Here is a 26,866-nt window from a genome sequence, read left to right as displayed (position 1 = left end):
AAATAAATTGTCCAGATTATGGTAATAAAACAACAACAACAAAAAGTCTTTTCTCAAGCCTTATATATATATATATTTCATGTGGAGAGTATCTTGTGACAGTGAAATAAATTACTGAAAAAAAGAAAAGGCCCCTGGTAAGTCAATTTCTGGCAATAAGATTACTTTGTAATATCACATAGTCAAAAGTTCTACATAAATATCTTAAAGAATTTTTAAAATGTCAATTTTATCCATACTAAAGTCAAACAAAACTGTAGCTAGAACCTTTTAGCTGCTTCACATGAGCAAGCTGAGTGGAGACCTGTACACAGCAGAGAGAGACTGGAGAGCACATTGCTGCTTGTTATTTTCAAGCAACAGTCTTCATAGGAGAACAGAGGAAATCGGAGCCCAAACCATTCAGTTCAGCTACCTGCAGTGTCCCACAGGGAACCTTTTTCTTCAGGCCCTGTCATCTTGGTCACAACCTGTTTACTGATGAACGCTTTCTGTATTTTGTCCGAGACATTCTGATCCCCAGTGACGGGCACTTGAACTGGGGCCTCTGGATAAGGACATCATTGATCACAGAGAGAAGGAGAGGATAATAAACAAAAGACAAGCAACCTTCCTGCCCCTCCCTAATACACAGCCACCCCCAAGCCCTTTACAAATGAGAGGAAAAAGACCTCTTGGGCTCTGGTTTGGAAAACTGTAATATGAAGTAGAAAGTTTGCCACATCTTTCAATGCACATGAGTTTAGGTAAAGTAACACTTTAAAATCTGTTAACAGTCTCATGAAACCACAATCTCTTTTCTTTCAAATCAATTAAGTTTTTCAAAGTAAAAGTGTAGGTTTAAATAATTTCTTGGGGCTCTCTGGCCTTTTCAAAGTTTTTATCAACTGTGAAGCTAATTAATACATCATATAGTCAAGAAATACTTATAAAAATCTAGATTTTTACATATAGCATCCTCTAAATCTCATGTAGTTATAACTTTTAAGCTTGTCTGATACTTTATGTTCTCTTTTTCCCTCCTTGGTCATATGTCCTCTCTTACCTCTAACTATCCATATTTCTCAAGAAAGAAACCAGAGCAATGTTAACAAACAATGAAACACACAACAAAGAATCAGCTTCGGCTTTACTTACCCAGCATCTCTTTTCTTTCAAATCAATTATTTTTTTCCTTATTGCTATTACTTCAATTCTAAATTTTTTCACCTAATTCTCTAGCATTTTTAATATTTTAGACACACTAGGAGCCTAACAAGGTATTAACAACTTGGCTTAAGAAATAAAACATTACAGACATGTTTCCCCAATGCAATCTATCCCCTCTTAGTAGCACTCTTTATACTGGACTTAGATTTCTCTCAATCTTTTTAGCATGTTGCATTAATAAGAAACATTAATAATTTTAACAATCTATACTCATAATTTACAATCTTATCTTAAATGTCTAAAATATATTAGATACAATGCTGTATATTATCTTTAAAAGCATGCCTTTTCATTTGATGTCTGAAATTTAGCCATATTAACATGTGAGTCTAACAGTCAATATATGCAGTATTCTTTTGTCTTAACCCATAAACTCATCTACTGATCAACATATGGTTATTTCTGTTTATTTTTATGCTGAAAAGTAGTAGAGTAAGCATTCCTTTAACATTTCTCATTGACTTTACAAGTTGCAAACATCTTTTTTAATCTATGTCTTTGAATAGCTTATAATATCTTTTCTTTTTCTTTTTCTTTTTTTTTGGTTTTTCAAGACAGGGTTTCTCTGTGTAGCTTTGTGCCTTTCCTGGATCTCACTCTGTAGACCAGGCTGGCCTCGAACTCACAGAGATCCTCCTCCCTCTGCCTCCTGAGTGCTGGGATTAAAGGCAGGTGCCACCACCGCCTAGCCTTTTTTTTTTTTTTTTTTGGTTGCTTATAATATCTTTTATATGCCAAGTTTTTCATGTTAATAACTTCATTTCCCCACCTTGTATCTATATTTCATGTCAGTCCTAGACTGGGGACTGGAGATGTAGTTTAGGTGCTGGAGTGCTTACCTAGCAGTATGCACACATTAACTCTTGGACTTGATTCCCAGTACCACAAAACCTGAGAATGGTGGCACATGCCCGTGATGCCTACATGGAGGTGGTGGAGTTCAAGGCAAATCAGAAAGCAGAGGTTTTGCTTAGCTAAATAACAAGTTCAAAGTCAGCCTAAGATATATAAAACCCTGTGTGGTGGTTTGAAAGAAAATGGCCCCTATAGGGAGTGACACTGTTAGGAGGTGTGTCTTTACTGGAGTGGGTGTGGTGTCGCTGGAGGAAGTAGGGGTGGGCTTTGAGGTATACTATGCTCAAGCTACACTCAGTGTGGCACACAGCTGCTTCTGCTGCTTGGGAATCAAGATGTAGAACTCTCAGCTCCTTCACCCACACCATGTCTGCCTACACACTACCATGAAGACAATGGACTAGACCTCTGAAACTGTAAGCCAGCCCCAATTACATGTTTTCTTTTGTAAGAGTTGCCATGGTCATGGTGTCTAGTCACAACAATAGAAACCTTAATTAAGACATCTTATCTCAAAGAAAGGATGAAATTCTGAACTATTTCAGAGTCATAAGGGTATGTAAATTATAAATTTTTCTTTTTGATCACATATAACTATCATACATTATACATTTTTTTTGTTCAGTGTGCAGATAGGATTTATCTGATTTATCTTACATATGTTATCAATTTTCTAAGCATTACTCATGTACATCCTCAAAGTTCATGATTGGCACATCATCTCTCTTTTTAAGTTTCCACATTCTTAAGTTTGTTTCTGGATCACATTATGCTACACTTTATTTTTATAAAATAATTTATTTTTTGAGATTATAATATAGCATTTCCCCCTTCCCTTTCCCTCTCTTCAAACCCTTTCCTGTACCCCTTGCTCTTTTTCAAATGCATGGCCTCTTTTTAGTTGGGGGTAGTGATGGTGGTGTGTCTGTGTGTGTATTCCTAAGTATATAAATACAAATTGATTGTTCTTATGTTACTTGTATATATATGTTTTCAGAGCTGACCATTTGGTATTGGATAACCAATTGGTGCGCTCTTCCCTAGGGAAGACTATGTCTCCAGCTCTCAACATTCCTTAGTTGCCTGTAGTTCTTTTTCTAGGGTTGAGGCCTCCTAAGCTTCCCTTCCATGCTAGTGTGTCTATTATTACTGTCTGATTAAACACAGAGGTAAGTGCAGTTCTCACCCCTCATAATGGAAACTTTCTAGCAGACAGAGACCATTACAGAAAACCACAACTGATCAAAATGCAGAGTTGGGCAGCTCAGTCACAACGGACCCATCTGTAACTCCAGTCCTGCACCTAAGACTCAGGGACCACTGCAGAAGAGTTGGTAGAAGGATTTCAAGAGCCAGAGGAACAGAAAGTTTGTTGTGAGATTCTGTCTCCTAGAAATGTCAGACGCCACACCCCTGAAGTCTCACCTATGTGACTGCCTCCTACACTTCTCTTTTTAATCTTTTACAAATAATTTTAGTAAGCTACATATAAAAGTTTGGATGCTGGTACAGCAAGCTCTCTTATGAGCCCAGAGATTAATGACAATTAAAAACTTTATTATTATTATTATTATTATTATTATTATTATTATTATTATATTCTTTAATTATATAAGACTTCCTTAATAATTTCAATGTAGCGCCGGATGGTGGTGGTGCAGGCCTTTAATGCTAGCACTTGGGAGGCAGAGCCAGGCGGATCTCTGTGAGTTCAAGGCCAGCCTGGTCTACAGAGCGAGCTCCAGGACAGGCACCAAAACTACAGAGAAACCTTCTCTCAAAAAACCAAAGATAAGCCGGGCGGTGGTGGCGCACGCCTTTAATCCTAGCACTCGGGAGGCCAGCCTGGGCTACCAAGTGAGTCCCAGGAAAGGCGCAAAGCTACACAGAGAAACCCTGTCTCGAAAAACAAAAAAAACAAAAACAAAAACAAAAACAAAAAAACCAAAGATAAATAAATAAATAAATACATAGAGAAATAAATTTCAATGTAATTTTAGAAACTTGCATGTACTTTAGGCTCATTTCTAATAACCTTATCTTTTGCACATCTTTTTTTGTTTGTTTGTTTGTTTTGTTTTTGTTTTTTTTTTGTTGTTGTTTTTTTTGGTTTTTCGAGACAGGGTTTCTCTGTGTAGCTTTGCGCCTTTCCTGGGTCTCACTTGGTAGCCCAGGCTGGCCTCGAACTCACAGAGATCCGCCTGGCTCTGCCTCCCAAGTGCTGGGATTAAAGGCGTGCGCCACCACCGCCCGGCTCTTTTGCACATCTTTTAAGAAAAGATTTTAACTGTCCTAGAAAACATTTGCATATATAAAACAATATGTGTATAACCTTATTCAGGTCAAGAAATAAAATCTGAATAGAAGCTTATTACACAGCCCCCTCATTCCTTTCCCACTTTCTCCAACACTTGATTTACACAAACTGAGGAGAAACCAGAGTATATAATAGCTGATTTTAAATACAAGAAAGTCATCAGGAATGTCTGAACTTTGTGTGTTCACTCACACTATGTTTGTAAAGTTCATTATGTGTTGTTACATATCCTTACCCCTTTTCTCCAGGCCAGTAAGTATTCAATAGTGTTAGTACTACAAGTTATCTATTTTATTAAACAAATGTTGGCTACTTGAGTGGTTTCTAGTTTGGAACTATTACAAATACTGCCTGAAGAATATGTGTGGGGCTAAGAGTATAGCTCAGTGGTAGAGTGCATGTTTAACCTATGTAAGGCCCTAGATTCAAAACTCAGCAACAGACATACACAGAGTCAGGATACTAATTTACACTCTCACTTATTCTTATTCTCCACAGCACAGTGTTTTTCATTTCAGCCATTCTGATGAGTACAGAAAGCTACTATGGCTTTAATTTGTATCTCCAGATTATCAACAATGATATTTTATATGCAACTATTGGGTATTACATAGTCTCTTTTATAGAATAATGGTCCCCAATTCTTTTGCCCAATTTCAACTGAACTGAATATCTTCTTCACACTATTTCTTTTTACATTCAGAATATCTTTTGTGGAATGTGCACATTGTAATTTTTACTTCCACTCTGTGATTTGCCTTTATTTACTGTTCACATTCTATAAAAATTTTTTTTTCACTTTAACGTTCCTTATTTGACCACAGTTCTGCATACGGTTGCTGGTTTTACTTTATGTTTTGTTTTTGGGAGAGGAATCCCGTTTAATGAGATTTTTCCTTTTCTAAAATTAGGAAGGCATACTCTTCCATTTTCTTATAGAAGATCTATCTGTCTGTCCATCTACTTACCTATTAATCTATGTTTCTATGTTTTGGTTTAGTTTTTTTTGAAACAGGATCTTGCTGGAGCTAGTGATAATCCTGTAATTTTAAATATATTGTATTTTTAGAAAATAGCTGTCCTCTATCTAGAGAAAAAGTTGAAAACTCAACAGTCTGACCAGAGAGACCAAGTATGTCTGAATGAAGCAAGAAGACCCGAGAGGCCTGGGGACTGACGCAAACATAGGAATGGATGTCCTGTCTGGAGGAACAGCCAGGCCTCAGCTAAGGTGACTACTGTCACAGAGAATGTCAGCTATGGGCAACCAGACATTCTCATTTTTTTCTCCCCTAACGAGCCCAAAAATTGAATTTTCACATGTTAGTAGCAAAATAAAATTTCAAAACAACATGTGAACTCTTGACTCCTTGTCAAATCCTGCCAGAAATGCCACACTGCAACATGTGACACAGATAAATTCATAAGAATTTTAATCAAGATTTTCTGATATTTAGTATTCAAAATAAGCTTGATTTAGTGTTTCATTTCACCAGCTATAATATATTTTATTTATGGTGAAAATGAAGTTTAAAGTTTTCCAATCTCTCTGAAGCACTTTAAATATTCTAACATTATACTTTCCTGTGTATACTTAATGTAGTGGGAAGGACAGAGTTTCCATAACGAACCAGAAAATGGATAAAGACAACAATATTCTCACTTCAAATAAAAAGGTTCAGGAAACAGGTTGTAAAACAGGCAAGGTAGTCCCTCGTTACCTGCATCATCTTTCCGAGGGGGTTTTTTCCCCTTGGATACGGCCCTCTTACTATAGATCCCTTCTGTATGCTTAATGTTCACAGTGGTTGAGAGGTCATCATCTCTTGAGCCTAGCACTTGAGGTGGAAAATCTGGGGCAATCGCATCATTGGACCCTATGGAAAATGAGAAAATATTACAATTAACACTAAAACAGTCTTAAAGTCAATAAAGACTTTTTCTTCCCTTAGACCACTTCTATGAAAAGAGCACTATGACAAGGATGCTGCAGGCTAATTAGAAGGTTCTCAGTCAAACTGAAACTCAGAGACATGTAGAATAAACGCCAAAATTACCAGGCAAGGAAGAAAATGATGTAAGACATGACACAAAAGGGAATGGTGCTTAGTTCAGGAGACCACCACTAGCTCAGGAAAGCTTCCGAAGAAGGAAAATGACAGCAGGCGGCTTCTGGTGTGATACGAAGGCAAAAAGACCCGTGAGATACTATGCTAACACACACACACACACACACACACACACACACACACACACACACACATACACACACACGGCATGCATAGGAACAGTACACACTGCGCTCAGGCTGGACGGCAGACACATTAAGAAGAGTACTATTTAAACATAACGGCAGCATATGGAATCCCAATCCCAAGAACATAATAAATTTTACTGTACATGAAGTGTAGCATCAGTGAAGACATTTTTAAATCATGGAGTAATTCATAAGCTTTGACTTGGAATGATTTGTCTAATGTCAGGGTGTTCTGTGTTGCATGAGTCAATAGAGGAAAAAGTCACTCCAAGATGAAATTTTAAGGCCTGTGTGGCAGCAGGAAGGTCCAGCCTCTGATGAACCAAACCTGGAACTGCTATACAAAGGTGTCTTTATTGATTGTTACACAAAGTTGTTTTTCTGGGTAAAGTATTTTTTCATACCAAGGTCCCTACTCTAATTCACGTGTCTCTCTAAAGGAAAGCAGCACATGTCCCTGCTACTTCAGTCCTTTACCCTGTACCGTTTGCAGGACACAATGGGCCAAGAGCTTCAGGTGTGCCAGAAGCACTACAATTGACTGTGTACGGCCAGTCAAGTTTCTACTCAATTTCCATGGGAGTGGGCTAGTGCCTGTATGAAGACTGCCTTAAACAATAGAAACCAGTGAGTCTTCACGTCTTTGGGCTCTGTGCTTATTCTAAAGGAGCTTTAACACCAACCCAGGCAGCTGTCAACTCAATTTTAGTCTTCCCTTTTTTCTCACACAAAATCTCAAATAACTCACTTATTAGAATCCATCAGAGGTTAAGGCTAGAAAGCCTCCATATTACACTAAAAATTTCACAATCAACCAGCTAATACAAAATATTTCTAAAAATAAAATCTTAAATAATTTTTGCATAATACCTGAATGTGAGCTCTCAACAGTGGTATCTGATTTGGACTCCAGAAATGAAGGAACTGCTTTTAATTGTGGAACATAGTACATCTTCGGACTACCAGATGGCTTATATGGCAACAACGCAGGCTGGGCTGAGGAGGTAAAGATCAGAACTGTTAGAAAGAAAGCAGCCCCGACTCTACATGCCAAGTACTTTCCACCTGCCAGGCAGTGCTCACATTTCTAGGAATACATGAATGACCTAAACATAAATTCACCTTTACTTTCAACGTGGGAAATACACGGCATATTTAATTAAGCTATGCAATGAAATTATCTCGTATTTTAATAAATTACAAGTGGTGTGACACATACTGTGAAGGATCAGGAACAGAAAGGACATCAAACCAGCAGCAGCTTAACCAGGATGGTAAGTGCATTTTCAGCAATCTATTCCACAAGTAGATGACTCTAACTATAAAACAGTTTCTCTTATACTAAACAAAAGTCCAAGAGACATAAGAAAATAAGTCTACTTCACTTTTCATATAACAGTTTCAAATAAAGCTTCTACTAAATAAGTATGACTTTGAATATTAAGAAAATATACCGAAGTAAAAAAGACAAGGTCTGACTATTTAAAGATCAGTTTAATGTATATTCTATTCATGTTTTTCCTCTGCTTACATATTCATTATCATAAAATAAATAAAAAGTTAGAATTCAGTTCTTCTATTTTATAATAATAGAGTATTAATTTTATCCTATTCAGAGAACTGATATAAATATAGGTTTAAATTTTTTTCACAGTTGGGTCTCTCTTCTTGTGTTTCTGCCACCATTATGAAAACAGCATATTCCAGGCAAGACAGCAATTGCCCATAGCCTGAATGTCAGAAACAGGCACTTGGGGGCACACCTAAACTACTTTTGCCACCTGGAGCCAAACTCTGCCAAACTCCAACTGGCTCATAAGCCTGAGACATAAAGACAAATTTTTATTATTTTAAACTAAAATAATACATAACTGTGAGTGAGAGTATGTGTGAATTTCTATATATTTGGTAGTGCTACAGACTGGTCTAGGACCTGGTGCATGTTAGGTATGCATACACACTATCATTGAGCTACATCCACTAACATCCATGTAATTTTTTCTCTTTTCATATGTGTATGTATGTGTTCATGTTTACCGTGTGGGGGTGCATGCCTGTGTGCTTATTTATGGTCACATTTCCATACAGTAGGATTAATGGTCAACCTGAGTAACAAGTGGTTATTTCATAAGCAAGAAATACACCATTACTGTGCACTATTAAAGTTTCATATGTCACATTACTATGAGCCAAATGCCAGTAATTCATCTGCCTGCCTTAAAAACAGTTCTTACATACTAACCCTATTTTTACAAAAATCATGGGACAAAAGACAGCCAGACATAAGCAGCATGAATTGTAACATACTCTTGTTAACTCCTTCAAAATTAAGATGAAAATCCTATTCTTTTCATAGGTATGCAAACAAAAACTGGATGTAGTAATTTTGTAGCATAATGTTTACATTCAAATTAGGTTTAATGTTAAGACAGTAACATTGGAAAGATAATTACACACAACAGTGGGTTAATGATGTAAAACTCAGTTACATTCTCTTACCATCTTTGCCATGAGAAGCCGTGATTTGCTGCACCGAGGATGATGATGCAAACTTGGGTGGCTTTTGGGCCTTGGGGCCTAGAACTTCCTGTCCATGATTATCAACATTAATAAAAATTTCAGATGAAAACGTGGTCTTTCCTGGGCTTTCTGTTGTTATCTGAGTGACCGCATCAGATAATACCTTTGCAGAGGATGTAGGAAAGGGAGCCTCACTCTGTTCGCGTGAACTAATGGGGGGAAAAAAGAAAAAACAGCTCATATCTTTGGCAAGGAATATTTAAGTAATTAGACAATTACAAATACAGTGATCTAACATGTTAATAACCCATTTCCACAGTATTCCTCATTCTGATAGATACATAGTAAAAAGTAATCAAACATGTTTCTTATTATTTATTCCAAAATCTACTTTTAATTTATAATACCATTATGTAATTTAACTGAGGAAACAGTAGTTTTTAGTTGAAATTAACAGACTTTCATTTATTTATATTTAATTTGACAATTACGATAAAACTGTACTAAATGCCCAGAGGACACAAAGATAAAAATGAAACAAAGTCTTGCCACAAGGGGTTTATATTTCAATGGTGGAACCAGAAGTCCTAAAGGGTGTGTGTGTGTGTGTGTGTGTGTGTGTGTGTGTGTGTGTGTGTGTGTGTGTGTGTAATAAAGATTACTGAGAATTCATGTTTAAAAATAGCAAATGAATGATTGAATAACAAATATGTAGGAAGAAAGGCCAGTTTTGTTTATGAAGAATTCCATAGAACATGTAGACACCTCTCACCAATGAAGGGAAAGCTTAACTTTCACTCCCAAATCCCCAAGTATTGGCTGGACTTGGTGGCTAGATTTCAAAGAATACAGCCTAAGAAGTGAGAAAAGCAGCCATACCACCTGATCAAGGTTGACATCACAATGATGACTTGTGAGTACAATTTTCCCTGTTTGATTTAAGGGTGAATTTCATCTGCAATATCCTTTCCTCAAATTAAATCTTTAGTCTAATCATGAGAAAACATCAATCAAACTGTAATGGAAGATCTATTTAGCAAATGTCTAGGATTTTTCAAAATTGCCAAGTCCATTAAAAACAAGGAAGAACAAAAGGATTGTCATATACCACAGAAGGCTAAGAGACATTTGCATTGTCTTAAGAAAATCCATAGGCTATGTGGCCTTTAAACAGAATTCACTGATCACCATTCTGGAGCCTGAGAAGGCCAAGACTGAAGCAGTGACAGATTCTTTGTCTAGTGAGGGCCTATTTTTTGGTTCATAAATGTTGCCTTCTTACCATGTCCTCACATAGAAGGGTCTAGATAGCTGTAGGGAGTGGTATTAATGGATAAAGGCACTAATCTCATTCATGAGGTACTAGCTCTCACAACCTAAATGTTTCCTTAAGGCCCTATCACCAAATACCATCATACTGGGGATTAGATTTTCACATATGAATCTTGGAAAGACAAGTATTTAGAACATAGCATTCTGCTTCTGGTTCCCAAAATTCATGTTCTCACATGCAAAATACATTCATTCCACCCCTAATCTTAACTCATCGCAACAACAACTCTGAAGTCCAGAGTGTCATCTAACACCATCTACATCAGAGGCAGATTCAATGTACAATTTATCTCAAGACAAAATATTCTCCAACTGTGAACCAATAACATAAAACATACTTTTCAAAATACTACAGTAGGACCAGCATATGACATTCTCATTCCAAAAGGGAAAAATAGAAAAGGAAAAAAAGGTCCCAAACAAGTCCTAAATCTTAAATCTCAGAAGCTGTGCCCTCCAGCCTCCATGACTGTGGCAGACAATGCCCATGGGGTGTCTTCCAATGCAGAGCCAGGCACACATGATGACACACACCCTGAGCCATATAAAACATATACATCACAACCAGTTTCAACAAGGGAATTTAAAAATATAAAGGAAGCAGTAGTTACGTATGGGATACACTCCACATACATAAGACAGATGTTAAATTCATGGTCTACCTCACATAGAATAATCCCAGATGACTGGCATCAGTTAATTTCAGCTGTTCTAGAATATAGCCAGCAACTACAGTGGAAAAACTGGTTGAGAGAAGAGGTGAAAAATTTAGAACAACAATGTAAACACAGAGGTTTTGTGATCTCCCAAGATCAAATACTTGGTGAGGGATGTTTTGTTGACAGGAATGTACAAGCCACTTATGATGAGCATACAATATCCCTATGCCATACAGCAGCTCTAAATGCTTGGGAAAAAATTCCAGAACCTGGAAAACCAACTGAGGTAGACACAAAGATATTTCAGGGACTGCGCGAACCCTTCACCGAATTTTTACAAAGGCTGAACACAGCTATAACAAAAGCTGTATCAGATAAAGAATTAAGAAAAGTATTAACTGAGTCCTTGGCATTTGACAATGCTAATGCAGAATGAAGAAGAATACTTACACCATTAAAGATCAGATCAACTCCTTTGGAAGAATGGATTCAGAATACTAATGGTGTTGAGTCTCTTAACTACAGTAATGAGGCTTGGATAGGAGAGACAAATCCCAGAGGTGAAAGAAGGCCCCGTGTTACCAAATGTTTTAAATGTGGTACACCAGGTCATATACGTAAAAACTGTACGTGGGGTACTCCTAGAAGTAATACTCCTTTTAGGAATAGCCTAAACAGGAAATCCCAACCACCTCCTGGATTATGTAGAAGGTGTGGCAAAGGCTGACAATGGACCAGTGAGTGCTGATCAAAAATAGATATATGAAGCCGGGTGGTGGTGGCACACGCCTTTAATCCCAGCACTCCGGGAGGCAGAGGCAGGTGGATCTCTGTGAGTTCGAGGCCAGCCTGGTCTCCAAAGCGAGTTCCAGGAAAGGCGCAAAGCTACACAGAGAAACCCTGTCTCGAAAAACCAAAAAAAAAAAAAAAAAAAAAAAAAAAAGATATCTGAGGCAACCCTTTACTGGCAGGAAACCCCTCAGGGGGCCTCTTGCAGGCCACCAAATCAAACGTAGTACGAACATTCCCAGCCACTGTGGAAGAAATTCCTCTCCAGGACAACTGAATAAACCAATGCCTAATGTAAAAACCGATACTGCAATGGATGATAACACAGCTCTGATAGATGGATCACAGTTTACAAAGAACACTATAAAACAAATATTTTGGCAGACTTCCATAAATGAACAAAGACCAAAGCTTAGAATTCGAATTAATGGCCTGGTTATGGAGGGCCTGGTAGACACAGGTGCAGATGTGAGTATAATTACACCAAAATCATGGCATCGGAATTGGCCTCTTCAAGAGGTAGATGTCCAACTTTTAGGGATTGGCACCCTATCTCAGATAAAACAGAGTTCGAGATAGGTTGAATGCACAGGGCCAGTAGGACAGAGAGGAAGGCTGAAGCCATATGTAGCAAATGTAGCAGTAAATCTTTGGGGCCGAGATCTGTTACAACAGTGGAATACCCAGATTAAAATTCCTACACTTTCAGAAAAGGAATACAGACCAATGCATGTTTCTAGGGAAAATATCATGACATGCTATAAAAATCAGTCATCAACCATTCAGGCTGTTCACAAACAGAACATGACTGCTGTTGAGCTCTCAGAAGTACCAACTGCCTTACCTTTAAAATGGCTAACTAATAAACCTGTCTGGGTTGGACAATGGCCTTTGACAAAAGAGAAGCTACAAGCTTTAGAACAGCTGGTTCAAGAGCAGTTAAATGCTTAACACATTGAAGAATCTACCAGCCCTTGGAATTCTCCTGTGTTTGTTATTTGAAAAAAAGTCTGGTAATTGGAGAATGTTGACAGTTCTGAGAGCTATTAATAAAGTAATTCAGCCAATAGGCTTCCTTACAGACTGGGATGCCCTTGCCCTCTCTGCTACCCAAAGAATGGCCTATAACAGTTATTGATATAAAAGACTGTTTCTTTACCATACCCTTACAAGAAAATGATAAAGAAAAATTTGCCTTCACAGTACCTAATTATAACAATTCTCAGCCAGTCAAGAGATATCAATGGAAGGTCCTCCCACAGGGAATGTTAAACAGCCCTACTTTGTGCCAATACTTTGTGCAGAAACCATTGGAGATAATTCATGTAGTTTCCATAATCCATAATTTATCACTAAATGGATGATATCCTATTAGCTGATCCAAAGTTAGATACATTAGAAAACATGTTTGAAGAAGTAAAAAAAGTTTTGCCTCACTGGGGACTGCAAATTGCTCCTGAAAAAATACAAAGAGGAGATTCTATTAATTACTTAGGATATAAGACAGAGCTACAAAAAAATTAGACCCCAAAAGGTACAACTAAGGAGAGATCAATTGAAGACTCAATGATTTTCAAAAGTTGTTAGGAAGCATTTCCAACTTACTGAGTATCATGGGAATACCCAAAGATGGACTACAAAATTTGGCTAATACTCTAGAAGGGGACAAAGAATTACACAGTCCAAGAGAATTATCAGCCGAAGCTGAGAGGGAATTGGCTCTAGTAGAAAAGACAATTCAAGAAACACATGTGGATCGTGTGGATCCAGAACTTAAATGCATTCTTGTCATATTCCCCTCCAGACATTCCCCAACAGGTATTTTGATGCAGAGGGAAGATATTATATTGGAATGGATATTCCTACCACGTAAACCAAATAAGAAATTAAAGACTTATATAGAAAAGATCTCTGATTTGATTCAAAAAGGTAAACCAAGACTTTGCCAGTTGACAGGAATGGACTCAGCAGAAATTGTAGTACCTTTAACTAATGAGGAAATTTCATCACTATGGAAAGATAATGAATACTGGCAGAGAGCCTGCAGTAACTTTTTGGGAGATATTAACAACCACTATCCCAAAAGCAAGAGAATGGAAATCATAAAGAAGACTGAATGGGTCCTTCCTCACATTGTACGACAAAAGCCAATTTCTGGAGTCCTCACATTCTATACTGATGCAAATAAATCAGGGAAAGCAGGATATAAATCAGGAGACTTAAGTAAAGTAGTACAAAGTCCATACAGCTCTGTACAAAAGGCAGAACTGTATGCCATTCTTATGGTACTGATGGACTTCACAGAACCCCTCAAAATAGTCACTGACTCTCAATATGCAGAGAGTTGTTGTACATATTGAAACTGCTGAATTTATTCCTAATAATACAGAATTAACGTCATTATTCATACAATTGCAGGAAATCAACAGAAAAAGGGAACATCCTATATAGATAACACATATCAGATCCCATACAGGTCTGCCAGGACCTCTAGCACAAGGTAATGATGAAATTGATCAGTTACTAATAGGTAATGTGCTAGAAGCCTCAGAATTTCATAAGAAAAACCATGTAAATAACAAAGGTTTGAAGAAGGATTTCTCTATCACTTGGCAACAGGCTAAGGATATTGCAGAAAAAATGTCCTACTTGTTCCATCTATAACCAAACTCCATTACCTGCAGGGAGCAATCCAAAAGGTATACAAAGAAATGAAATTTGGCAGATGGATATGTTTCATTTTGCAGAATTTGGAAGATTAAAGTATGTACATCATACCATTGACACCTATTCAGGATTTCAATGGGCAACTCCTATGAGTTCTGAAAAGGCTGATTCTGTGATTACACACCTATTAGAAGTTATGGCCATCATGGGAATACCTGTACAAATTAAGACAGACAATGCCCCAGCATATGTCCCCAATAAAATGAGACAATTCTTTGTTTATTACAATATAAAGCATGTTACAGGTATACCACACAATCCCACAGGCCAAGCAGTCATAGAAAGATCCAATCACACTTTAAAGGATATGCTAAATAAACAGCAACAGGTAACAATGACTCCTAGAAATAGACTGCATAGTGCTTTATTAACCTTGAATTTTCTCAATGCTGATAAGAAAGGAACAACAGCTGCGGAGAGACATTGGACGACAGACAAAACTCCTAAGCTAAACCAACCAGTTTATTTCAAGGATGTGCTGACCTCAGAATGGAAACCTGGATATGTTCTACATTGGGGAAGGGGTTTTGCCTTTGTTTCTGCAGGAGAAGAAAAGCTATGGATACCAACAAAATTAATAAAAATTCGATTCAAACAGGAAAAACCCCTTGATGAGGAGAAGTACAAGATCATCCACCAATGTGACATCTCTACAAGTTGTAAGAAAAATTTAACAATCAAAGGTTGGGGTAGGGTTCTGTTTTTGTCTTTCCAGGATAATGGAAATACTCATCTTCCAAAAATCATAAGGCCTTGGATATCTGAATGTTTACAGCAGAAAGAAAGAATCTATTGGTACCAATCTACACACAGTAAAATCTCACTGTCTAACATCTATTTCTCTATCAATCTAGAAAAGTTGTGGTTCCAATCCAATTATAAGCCAAGCTGGCTTTGGAGATGGAATTGGCTCACTCCTTCTCTAAACCCAAGCATATTGCTAAACGAAAAGGTTGAGAGATTCTTCAGTCCCGTATCAGAAGAGCCCTCTGGTGTGGGACAGAAGGAAACCAATAAAAAGGGACCATTGTCTTCAAGATTCTAACTCTCTCCATGCTTACTCTTGATTTCTCAGAATCCTTTCTTACATGCTATGTCCTCTTTAAATCCAAACTTTCCATTTTGATAACAAATAAGTTTTTCCAATAGCAATCTCAGAAGTCTCCAGAAGGTAGATGGGGCCCCAACAACAACTCTACCCAATCCAGAATGATGCCATGGTAATCATTATCATACTACACTTCTTGCCAGAATTTCAGACAATCTTACTCATTACTCTAAGACTTGCTGCAGAACCTACAGTTAGTCTAACTGAGATTTAACTATCTGGGCTTTCGCACAGTACCCAACAGAGATACCATCACCCCATAAACAGCAGGAAGCAATTCTAAGAAAACGACGCCCCTTCTGACTAAGGTTTCATATTTCTCAGGGTTATGGATGATGGTTATAGGGTTGGGGGTGGAAGAAAATATTAGACTCAGTATTCTCCTAAAAAAAAAAAAAGGAAAATAAGAAATGGAATGGATAGGTATAAGATATTATGGTAGATTATTTATATACTAGTAAACAAATTTAGTAAAATAGCAGGCTTAGATAATTTGCACTGTAATTTGCACTGTTATGGATTCTTATATGTTGATACAAATGTAAACTATTTTTATATCCCTGTTTAAGATAATTTGTATATTGATACAAATACAGAACTATATTTGTTATAATGTACATATATTTCTACTCTTATTTAAAATATTTGTATATTGATACAAATGTAAATTTATATCTGTCATACTTTATGTATGTTGTATTTCTGTTTAGGATATTTGGTATACTGATATTTATTTAAGATTATTGTCATATTGCATATCGCACTGTATATTCCTACCTCTGTTATAAATATCTTGTGTATTGTCACAATTTTGAAGTCATCGTTCTTTACCATACATTCGCTTATAGACTGTTTACCTTGTTTACTTGAAGCCTTAGTCCTTAGGTTATTTCGGGAGATAAGACTTACAGATTTATAGTCAGCTATGCTTGTCATCTCTATAGTTACGTTAGTTAGGTTATCCAGATTTACAGATACATAGGTCAGATGGACAGGTAATCTTCAAACACTTCATAGACCTAGAGAATATGGCATTTAAATAACTTAGAATTCTGTTGACGTGAAACACAATTGCTCCTGGCTGCACCAATTTCATCCCGAGAGAATGTTTGGCTTCTAAGACATTTCCATTTGGAAGTTTGTTGTAGATGTAACCAACCGTCTTATTAAATAAGAAACACAGAACCAATGTAAAAGAGAAAGCCAAGAGGTCAGAGCTCAGAGCTAAAATCTCACACTTCCTCCTGCAGTGGTCCTAGCTCTCTGAAAAGAGACCTATTTCCTGTGTGTATGTCTTTTCATAGTCTTTTGTTCTGCCTTCTCATTGGTTGTAAACCCAAACATGTGACTGCCTCGTCACTGTCTGTATGTACAGCCTCCCAGGTCTTAAAGGCGTATGTCTCCAATGCTGGCTGTATCCCTGAACACAGAGAGATCTACCTAGCTCTTCTACCAAGTGCTGGGATTAAAGGCATGTGCCACCACCGCCACACTCTTGTTATGGCTCTAATAGCTCTGACCCCCGGGCAACTTTATTTATTAACACACAATCAAAATCACATTTCAGTACAATTAGAATACCACCACAGTTTATCTTCTTGGCACAAAATAGCCTACTGAGCAAAGAACTGCCGTTGCCTCAACTGCTGACAGTACGAATGCAATGCTATCCTTTCTGGACAAGTGGGATACAAGGAAAGCGACCACTGTACTCTGCCAAGACAGGGTAAGAAGGTTTTTCAGAATTCCTGCTTCTGAAAATGGTCTGTCAGATACTCTAGGCCTGTAGCCAATTTGAATGCACCAACAATGCTGAGAAATATCAGGTGACTGTCCAAGCTGCCAGCTGTCTCAGTCTACTCTTGAAAGATTCCCGAAAGTTGCTTGCATCCATCTACCATTTCTCAGGTACCATTATATTCCTTCTCAGGTCTTTGATGAGATTGAAGACTAGCAGTTATAGTTACAACTTAGTATATATATATACATATATATTAACTTAGAACATATTAAATATTAGATTTAGGTTCTTTAGTATAGGACACCTTTTGGAATGATCTTTGTAACATGCCATTTACCTATGCTCTAGACTTCTCTGGATTTTAGTATGTGTTTCTTGCTTGATATTGTTCGCATTGGTTGTAGTTCCATCTTATCTAGGTGATTATCCCTCATTATTGCTGGACAATATTTGATAACCATTCCTTTGTATATAGTCTTGTATTAGGTTAGAACCTTCTTATTTAGACAAAAAGGGGGAGATGTAGTGGGTAGCCATTCCAGCTTTGATCTGGAAGTTCCAACCCCCATTGAGGCTTCGGCAACTGCCACGCTTACAAGGCAGGGCCAAGGGAGGCACCTGGAGACCCAAGATCTGGATGGGCTAATGCTCTCTCTGTTCCTGGACCCTTGACGGTGGAGGTTGACTGAGCAGAGCTCCAGAGAACACCGCTGGACTGCGATACACCTTCCCCAGACCCCACGACCTACCTATCCCTTTCTTGTAAGTTATCCACTAAATAAATCTTCCTTTTAACTACGTGGAGTGGCCTTAATAATTTCACCAATACTAAGGAGTGCAGAGACATAGTGTGTAACAGAAGAATCTGTGGGGCAGCACTGTGCAGTGAGCACAGAAGATTCACAGGGACCTGAAACGTCTCCTTTGAAATTAGTATGCCCCCAAGGTCCCTGCACTATGGCTTATCAGTAGGAATTGCACCAATAGTATCTGAAATGCCTTTGGATATAGTCTTCAATAGTGTTAGTGAACAGCACCTTGCTGATCCATACCTACTTTATCAAATGGCCACTTGACCATACTACTGGTATTCTCTGCCAAACACACTGTCACATTTTTGTAATACAGAGATGCTAAATATTTTCCAAGTTTTAAATCTCTACTTCTGTTCTTACTAAAATTACACCTCTAAATCCTTTCCTTCAATACAGAAGAGGTGGTGGAAAGAATGTAAGAGCTGGAAACAGGGAGGGAGGGGTTGCTCTGAAACACTGTCATTTGGATGTAACATGGCCGTTGTACTCATGAACACAGCAGCTGTGGTACCTACACAAGACCTATGCAGGTTCTTTCCTGTCAATATTCCAGCATCAACAGAGAAAGGGCTCATTGTAGGGTAAAATAGGATAGGTGAAAAAACACCCTGGCCCTAAGACTAGAGCCAAAGAAACACACCCTGCCCCTAACTAATTCAGGAATTGAAATCCAACCAATCCCAGAGCATGAAATCCAACCAATCTCTGAGTTTGTCCCAAGCTCAGGAACTGAGATCCTACCAATTCCCACCCTGAAAATCTTCACCCTGGAAAGCTCCACCCCTAAGAAACCCTATGTAAGCCCTGTTATCTGTCCAGTTTGGGGTTGCTCTTTTTCTACCCTGGCAGAGGCAGCCACTCTCCTGGATTCCTCCCTCCCAATAAATCTCTTGAGTGAGGTTTGTTTAACAAACTTTTTCCCCACTGAAGCAAAGCAAAGCTGTCACAGCTATTGCCAGAGCAGAACAGAACTGCTACATTTCGGGGGTGGGGGTGGGGGACCACTCCCTTAGCAGAGCAGAGCTATAACAATTTTTGCCAGAGCAGAGCTGTAATGGTTCTTGCCAGAGGGGAGCAGGAGCAGAGCCAACCAAAGTGTTGGGGAAGTTTCCTTTGCTGGAGCAAAGTGTTACAGTCCCGGGAAGCTGGGCAGAGCTGTAACATTTCTCCAGAGCAGAGCTGGGACAACCTCTCTGGGGAAATCCTCCCCTGCTGGAGCAGAGGTGTTGCACTTGCATTAGGGAACCCTTCCCGGGAGCAAGGACTGTAATACTTCACTGGGGAAAGCATTGCTAACTGGAACAGAGCTGCAACACTTCTGTTGGGATAGTTTTCCCTTCAGAGTTGCAGGTAATCCTTGGCTTCCAACTGCTAGAATTCCTTTTCCTTCAGAGTTGTAACACTTAAAGGTATTCCTTGGCTTCTTACTGTCAGGATATCTTCCTTTCCAAGCTGTAGGTATTCTTTGGCTTCCAACTATCAGGATACCTTTCCCCTCAGAGCTGTTAACACACTCTTTGGTGTAGGAGTTAATGACAATTAATGGCTGCTGAATGAGGAAGAGTTATTTTTCTTCAGGGTGTAGTCATTTCTAGTAAAGTTGCTAATGATCCAGTTAACATTCTATACACATGCAAAATAATAATAAAGTAAAATGAATTAACACTTTTTTTTTTTTTTTTTTTTTTTTTGGTTTTTCGAGACAGGGTTTCTCTGTGTAGCTTTGCGCCTTTCCTGGAACTCGCTTTGGAGACCAGGCTGGCCTTGAACTCAGAGATCCGCCTGCCTCTGCCTCCCGAGTGCTGGGATTAAAGGCGTGCGCTACCACCGCCCAGTGAATTAACACTTTTTAAAAAATCTTTTTTTCTTGTATTTTATAATCAACATCTAAGAAAAACCAAGCTGTATCATCAACACTTTGCTTAGAAATTTCTTCAGCCAAGTTCATCACTTAGAAGTTCTCCCAAAAACCATTATGGCATCTAGTTTATCTTTTTTTCTTTTTTTTTCTTTTTGTTTTGTTTTTTGAGACAGGGTTTCTCTGTGTAGCTTTGCGCCTTTTCCTGGAACTCACTTGGTAGTCCAGGCTGGCCTGGAACTCACAGAGATCCGCCTGCTTCTGCCTCCCGAGTGCTGGGATTAAAGGCGTGCGCCACCACCGCCCAGTGGCATCTAGTTTTTCTAATCTATATACTGCTTTAAAATCTAGAGTCTGTGTATGAGAGAAAGTTATATATGTGGGATTTGTGATTGTGACTCTGGCTTGTTTCAAGCTTAGCTTAATGATCTCTACTGCTATTCATCTTCCTGCAAATGACATAAATTCATTTTTCTTTATGGCTGAATAGAACTCCACATTTTTATTTATTCATTATCTCTTTTTTTTTTTTTTTTTTTTTGGTTTTCGAGGCAGGGTTTCTCTGCGTAGCTTTGCGCCTTTCCTGGGACTCACTTGGTAGCCCAGGCTGGCCTCGAACTCACAGAGATCCTCCTGGCTCTGCCTCCCGAGTACTGGGATTAAAGGCGTGCGCCACCACCGCCCGGCTTCATTATCTCTTGATAGACATCTAGTCTGATCCCATGACCTGACTACTATAGATAGTGCAACAGTCAGCACTATATGCAAGTGTCTTTGTGGTAAACTGACTTAGATTCCTTGGGTATATTCCCAGAACTGGTAGAGTTGGATCATATGGTATTACAATTTTAGTTTTTGAGGAACTGTCACACTACCTTCCATAGCAGTTGTCTTAAAATGTATATTCCCACCAAATGCTGTATAAGAGTTTCTTTCCCCATGAATCCTTGCCAGCATGTTGTTACTTCTTGGTATTAGCTACTCTGACTAGAGTGAGATGGAATCTCAGCATAGTTTTGATTTATATTTCCTGATGGCTAAAGATAGTGAATATTTTTTTATGTATTTATAGACCATTTGTATTGACTCTTGAGAACTGCTCATTTGCCCATTTTTTGATTGGCTAATTAGAGTTTTGATGTTTATTTATTTGAGTTTCTAATATTTTCCAGATAGTAGTCCCTGTCAGATAAATAGCTGGCAAAGATTTTTCTCCCATTCTGTATGCTGGCTTTTCACTTTGGTTAGTATTTCCTTTGCTCTGCAGAAGCTTTATGAACACAGTCTGTCAACTCTTGCTCTAACCTATGCTACTGGAGTCCTATTCAGAAAGTCAAAGCCTATGCATGCCTAGGTCTTGAAGTACTTCCTCTATATTTTCCTACAGTAGTTTCAAAAGTTTAAGCTTATATTCAGGTCTTAAAAGTTTTTAATTGATTTTTGTGCAGAGGAAGAGGCCTGCTCTTGGCTTACTATGCCATTATATGGCATAAGGATCTAGGCAGCTCCCCAGTTCCCTGTGTAAGACACTAATTTTATTCAAGAGCAACCAATCCATGACCTGATTGATATCTATCACCTCCCAGTGTTCCGACCTCCAATTATCTTGTTAGGGAATAAGGTTTGACATGCTTTTTTGTTTGAATGATGGAAGCATTCAGACCACAGGAGTAACTACCCACAATGTGAAATGCAAGTGGGCTGGGGTGATGGAGCAGCATGAGTTCTCAAGAAGACAATCCTGAGTGTCAGTGAGTTTCAGGAGATCCGGCCAAGACATCAGATTACAATCTCACACAGTCACCTAACTATGAGTAATTCCCGTCATTGGACAAAAAAAACTACTGAAAAGCACATTGAAGGTCTCCCTGCTAAGTAAAAAAAGATTCTGGAGCTGTCTACAGTACGAACATTTAAGGTTAAGGAATTAAAAGCCCACCAGACTCTTAATCAAAAGTCAAAAGAGCACTCCCAATCTTAGAGCCCTTGTGAGAAGTTCCCCTGAGAAGGTGAAAATGCAGCAAAGCAAGCTCTGCCCTTCCTGAAACCTTCCCTATCCTAAGGGCTCAATTCAAAGACTCTAAAGATGAAGCTGAGACTTTCACAATAAGAACTGAAAATTTATGAAGCAGAAGTTACCCAAAACTTGAGACAAATCAAACAAAATAAACAAAAAACCCAAACAGATTCAAAAGGGATTCAGATGTTGGGTCCCTTCTATGTCAGCATAGGTGGGTTTATAAATGATTAAGCATTGGAATCTTCCTTTTCTACATCTGGCTCTCTACAATCAACTGAAGTCTGAAAATAATACAGAAAGTAAGATATACAGAAACCACATTCAATTAATATTTAACACTGTCAAAATTGCAACTTGATCAGTAGTTACTAATCTTACTGTGCTCTATAAATTAAACTATGCAATTGGCACATATTTATAGGGTTCACAGTTTATACAGGGATCAAGACTACCTACAGCTTCAGCCATCCTATATCAGATGCCACAGACAATGAGAGACTACTACAGAAAACTCAGGAAAAATCCATTAAAAAAAAAGCAAAAAGGAAAAGAATGGGATGAACACACGACAGAAAGTCAAAGGATAAAGTTCTATAAACTAAAATTCATACAAATATATTTCCAGAGGAAAAAAATACTGTAGAAACAATACATAAGAGTTAATGGAGTCTGGATATGATGACACACACCTATAATCCTGGCACTCAGAAAGTAGAGGTAGGAAAATCAGAAATTCAGTTATCTTCCATTGCACAGTAAGTTCTAGGCCATGAGACCATGCTTCAAAAATCAGCAACAACAACAGAGTAAATGGTTATGAATTTTCCAAAACAGGTATCAATCTAATTAATTCACTGAGTTGAAAAAAAAACCTCAATGAACATAAGTGAATTACAAAGCAAAGAAATAACAAAAACATTACACACACAAACTAAAGTTAAAGATTTATTGTCAGAGTGGCAAAAATTAGACAGGTGGCTCAGCAGTTAAGAGCACATAATGTTCTCCCAAAGGACCTGAGTTCAATTCCCAGCACTCAAATCGGATGGCTCACAATCCCCTGTAAGTCCAGTTCCTCCGACCTCTGTGGGCACCTGCAGTTATATGCATATGCCTACAGACACATACACACCTATATGCAATTTAAAAAATAATACAAGTAAATCTAAACAAACAAAAAACCACCCTAAGTCAAGAGTGGTGGCACACAGCACTTAATAACAGAGGCAGGGGACTCTGAGCTTCTAGGCCAGCCTGATGGACATCATGAGTTTTAGGACAGCCAGGGCTATGTGGAGAGACATTATTTTTAAAAAACAAAACAAAACAAAAACAAAAACAAAAAAAAATAAAAAGAAATTGGACTTTTCAGCAAAGATAATGGACCTTTTAAGGTGCAAATGTACAGGCTGGAGAGATGGTTCAGAGGTTAAGAGCACCGACTGTTCTTCCAGAGGTCCTGAGTTCTATTCCCAGCACCCACATGGTGGCTCACATCCATCTGTAATGAGATCTGGCACCCTCTTCTGTATACATAATAAATAAATAAATCTAAAAAAAAAAAGCAAAGGTACAAATTTAATTCTATAATCAACTGAAATAAATGTTTTAAACCTAACTGTAGTGATATATTGTATACCTCAATAAGCATGCTTGGGGATCAGAGGGCAGAGCCAGCCACTAAATTAGACATAGAGGTCAGGCAGTGGTGGCACACACCTTTAATCCTATCGATCCATATAGATCTCTGTGAGTTCAAGGCCACACCAGGCTACATGACAGAAAAAGAACCAGGCAATGGTGACACACATCTTTAATCCCAGGAAGTAATATGGCAGGGCAAGAAAGGTATATGAGGATTTTGTAGAGGTAAGCTAGTGGCTGGCTGTTCTGCTTCTGTGATCTTTCAGCTTTCACCCTAATATCTGGCTCTGGGTTTTTTATTTTAAGACCTTTTAAGAGTCGTGTTACACCTAACAATAAAATCTAGACAAATTTAGGAGAATGTCACAATAAACTCTTTTAATCCCAGTACTCAAGAAGCAAAGACCAGAGGATTGCCAGTTAGAGGTCAGCCTGAGCTACAAAGCAACACTCAGTCATATACAAAAAAAGGAAAATATGTACCAAGAAATATTCACATATGAAAACTAAGAAAATGAAACACAACCTTAGAAAACACAACAGAAAAAAAATTTTTTTCTTTTGGTTTTTTGAGTCGGGGGTTTCTCTGTATAACCACCTTGGCTGTCCTGGAACTCTCTCCATAGACCAGGCTGGCCTCAAACTCACAGAGATCTGCCTGCCTCTGCCTCCAGAGTACTGAGATTAAAGATGTGAGCCACCACCACCCAGCCTCCAGAAAATCTTTTAAGTTTAAGTAAAATGATCTAACACAATTCAGAATGGTAGGGAAAAAAAGTATTTAAAGAATGTGTGTCTATATATATATATATATATATATATATATATATATATATATATATTATATGCACATAAAGATGTACACTGAATACATATACAGTTATATATTGTTTTATATTCTATATAATACACAAACACATAAAAATGCTATTCACTGAAAACAGTAAATGTCTGACGAGGTCTGAAATAGGCAGAACAGATGTACATGACAACAAACACAAACAGAAGTGGTTAAGTGTGTAAAGTGAAGAGTACTAACCTAAGGTAAATTATAAAGCCAAGGAAATATTTCATTTTGTGTGTTTGTGTGTTTTGCCCACATGTTGACTGCTCTGCCTATGAAAGCCAGAAGAGAACATGGAGTCCCTGGGACTGGAGTTAGAGATGGGGTTGAGCTGCCACACAGGTGCTGGGAATTGAATCTGGGTTCTTTGGAAGAGCAATCACTGCTCTAACTACTGAGCCACCTCCCCAACCCCAGGAAATATAGTCTTTAGGGTAACCAATATAAGAATAATAGGAAAGGAATATAACAGAAAGCCAGTAGTAATGTAGAAAATTGTAGAAGAAAAATAATTTAAAAATATAAGAAAAATAAATAGTAGTAACTACCTCAACTATATAAAGTTAAAACGAACCAAATACCAATTAAAAGATAAGGATTAGCAGAGATTTAAATGAGTGACATTCAACTACATGCCACTCAAAAGTGACACTTTTTTTTTTCTTCTGCTTCCAATTTATTTATGTCATCGAGCCTGGTCTTGAACTCCCGATCCTCCTGCCTCTGCTTCCTTATGCTGGGACTATAGGTGTGTGGCACCATGATTGATGTACAGTGATACACTTTATTATATGGCCATCAGTAGTAATAAAGTGAAAGAATAGGAAAAGATATACCAGGCATATACAACCAAATATAAGCTTCCTCTTCTCTTCCCTTCCCTTGGCCTTTGCTTTTCCTTTCCTGAATATTAAGGTCATTGGGTCATCAGAATAAGAGGCCACTGAGTGATCAGAACAATGTGACCACCAGCAAGATGTGGGGTGACAGATGCCCGCAATAAAGTGCCGAGAGCACCTAAGGGTGAGGAAGATGCCAAGAAGAAGTCTATCACAGGCTAGGAAACCAAGCAGGGCCAGAGGAGAACCCCTATGGAGATGTGGCCCTCATGCATTAACAGAACCTGATTGAGAAAAGGAGCTTCCACAGAGGCTGGGCCAGCCTGATAATGTGATGTCAGCGCCTAAAAGAAATGGGTTGATGGGGGCTGGAGAGATGGCTCAGCAGTTAAGAGTACTGGCTGCTCTTCCAGGGGTCCTGAGTTCAATTCCCAGCAACCACATGGTGGCTCACAACCACCTATAATGAGATCTGGCGCCCTCTTTTGGCCTGCATCCATATATGCAGGCAGAACTCTGTATACTAGATAGGAAGGAAGGAAGGAAGGGAGGGAGGGAGGGAGGGAGGGAGGGAGGGAGGGAGGGAGGGAGGGAGGAAGGAAGAAATGGGTTATCGTTTCTGAGCCTTTTGGCTAAGACCAAGTTTAGAAATAGTTTAAAATGTCTTCACCAGGGGTCAGGTGTGTGTGTGTGTCACAAAGTGGTAGAGCTAGAGCAGAATAAGGAAAGTACTTTACATACAGAAAAGCAGGATGGCTTGGGAAGTAAAATGCCAAACAGGATCATGGTGCCATGGTCTAAACAGGTTGGGAGACAGACCTTCTACATCGGCTGTAAGGAGGCAGCTTGGCTTAGGATTCGAGAATCAGGGTAAAGATGTCGATATGAGGAAGCCTGGCATCTGGAGCCAGATTCTGAACAGGACGACGATGACTAAATAGAGGGGAGCCTAACATGAGACGTCACAACCCTGGGCAAGATGAGGGAGATATTTACATGCAGAACAGTCGAAAATAGGGATTCAGAACCTAGTCACTCTGAGGAGACAAAACCATTTCAGTGAGGTGGTATCCTGGTTAAAGGTAGTCTGATATAATCAATGAAAGCCCAAATAGGATGAGAACAGCTTGTCCACTGAATGGTAACCACTATGTAGAATCAACATTCAAGTACTGAGTGAAGGAGAGACTGGCAGAAGAATGATAGGAAGTTACACAGAGGCTGATTAATCCAAAAAGGAAATGCACAAAACATACTAGAGGTGAGGCTACAATCTGAGCCCACCTGTCTCTCTACAAACTTGCTCTCTCCTACTCTACAGAAAACTCAAAG

At 38.5% G+C, this 26,866-nt stretch overlaps 1 protein-coding gene across 5 annotated transcripts in view; it reads right to left on the bottom strand.

Moving 5' to 3' along the window:
* Alms1 (ALMS1 centrosome and basal body associated protein) overlaps nt 1-26,866 on the bottom strand; it is a 121,334-nt gene that overhangs the window by 32,833 nt on the left and 61,635 nt on the right. For all 5 annotated transcript variants that reach the window (XM_042274428.2, XM_076567066.1, XM_042274426.2 and 2 more), the window contains 3 exons: nt 9,138-9,367; nt 7,509-7,634; nt 6,103-6,258 (listed from right to left, as the gene is read on the bottom strand). In XM_042274428.2, coding sequence (XP_042130362.1) covers nt 6,103-6,258; nt 7,509-7,634; nt 9,138-9,367 — 512 coding nt within the window. The remainder of the gene's footprint in view (nt 1-6,102; nt 6,259-7,508; nt 7,635-9,137; nt 9,368-26,866) is intronic.

Source organism: Peromyscus maniculatus, chromosome 3 (assembly GCF_049852395.1).
Source record: "Peromyscus maniculatus bairdii isolate BWxNUB_F1_BW_parent chromosome 3, HU_Pman_BW_mat_3.1, whole genome shotgun sequence".
NCBI classification, from domain to species: Eukaryota; Metazoa; Chordata; class Mammalia; order Rodentia; family Cricetidae; genus Peromyscus; species Peromyscus maniculatus.
The sequence above is the reverse complement of the archived record's forward strand: the minus strand, read 5'-3'. Positions and strand labels throughout refer to the sequence as shown.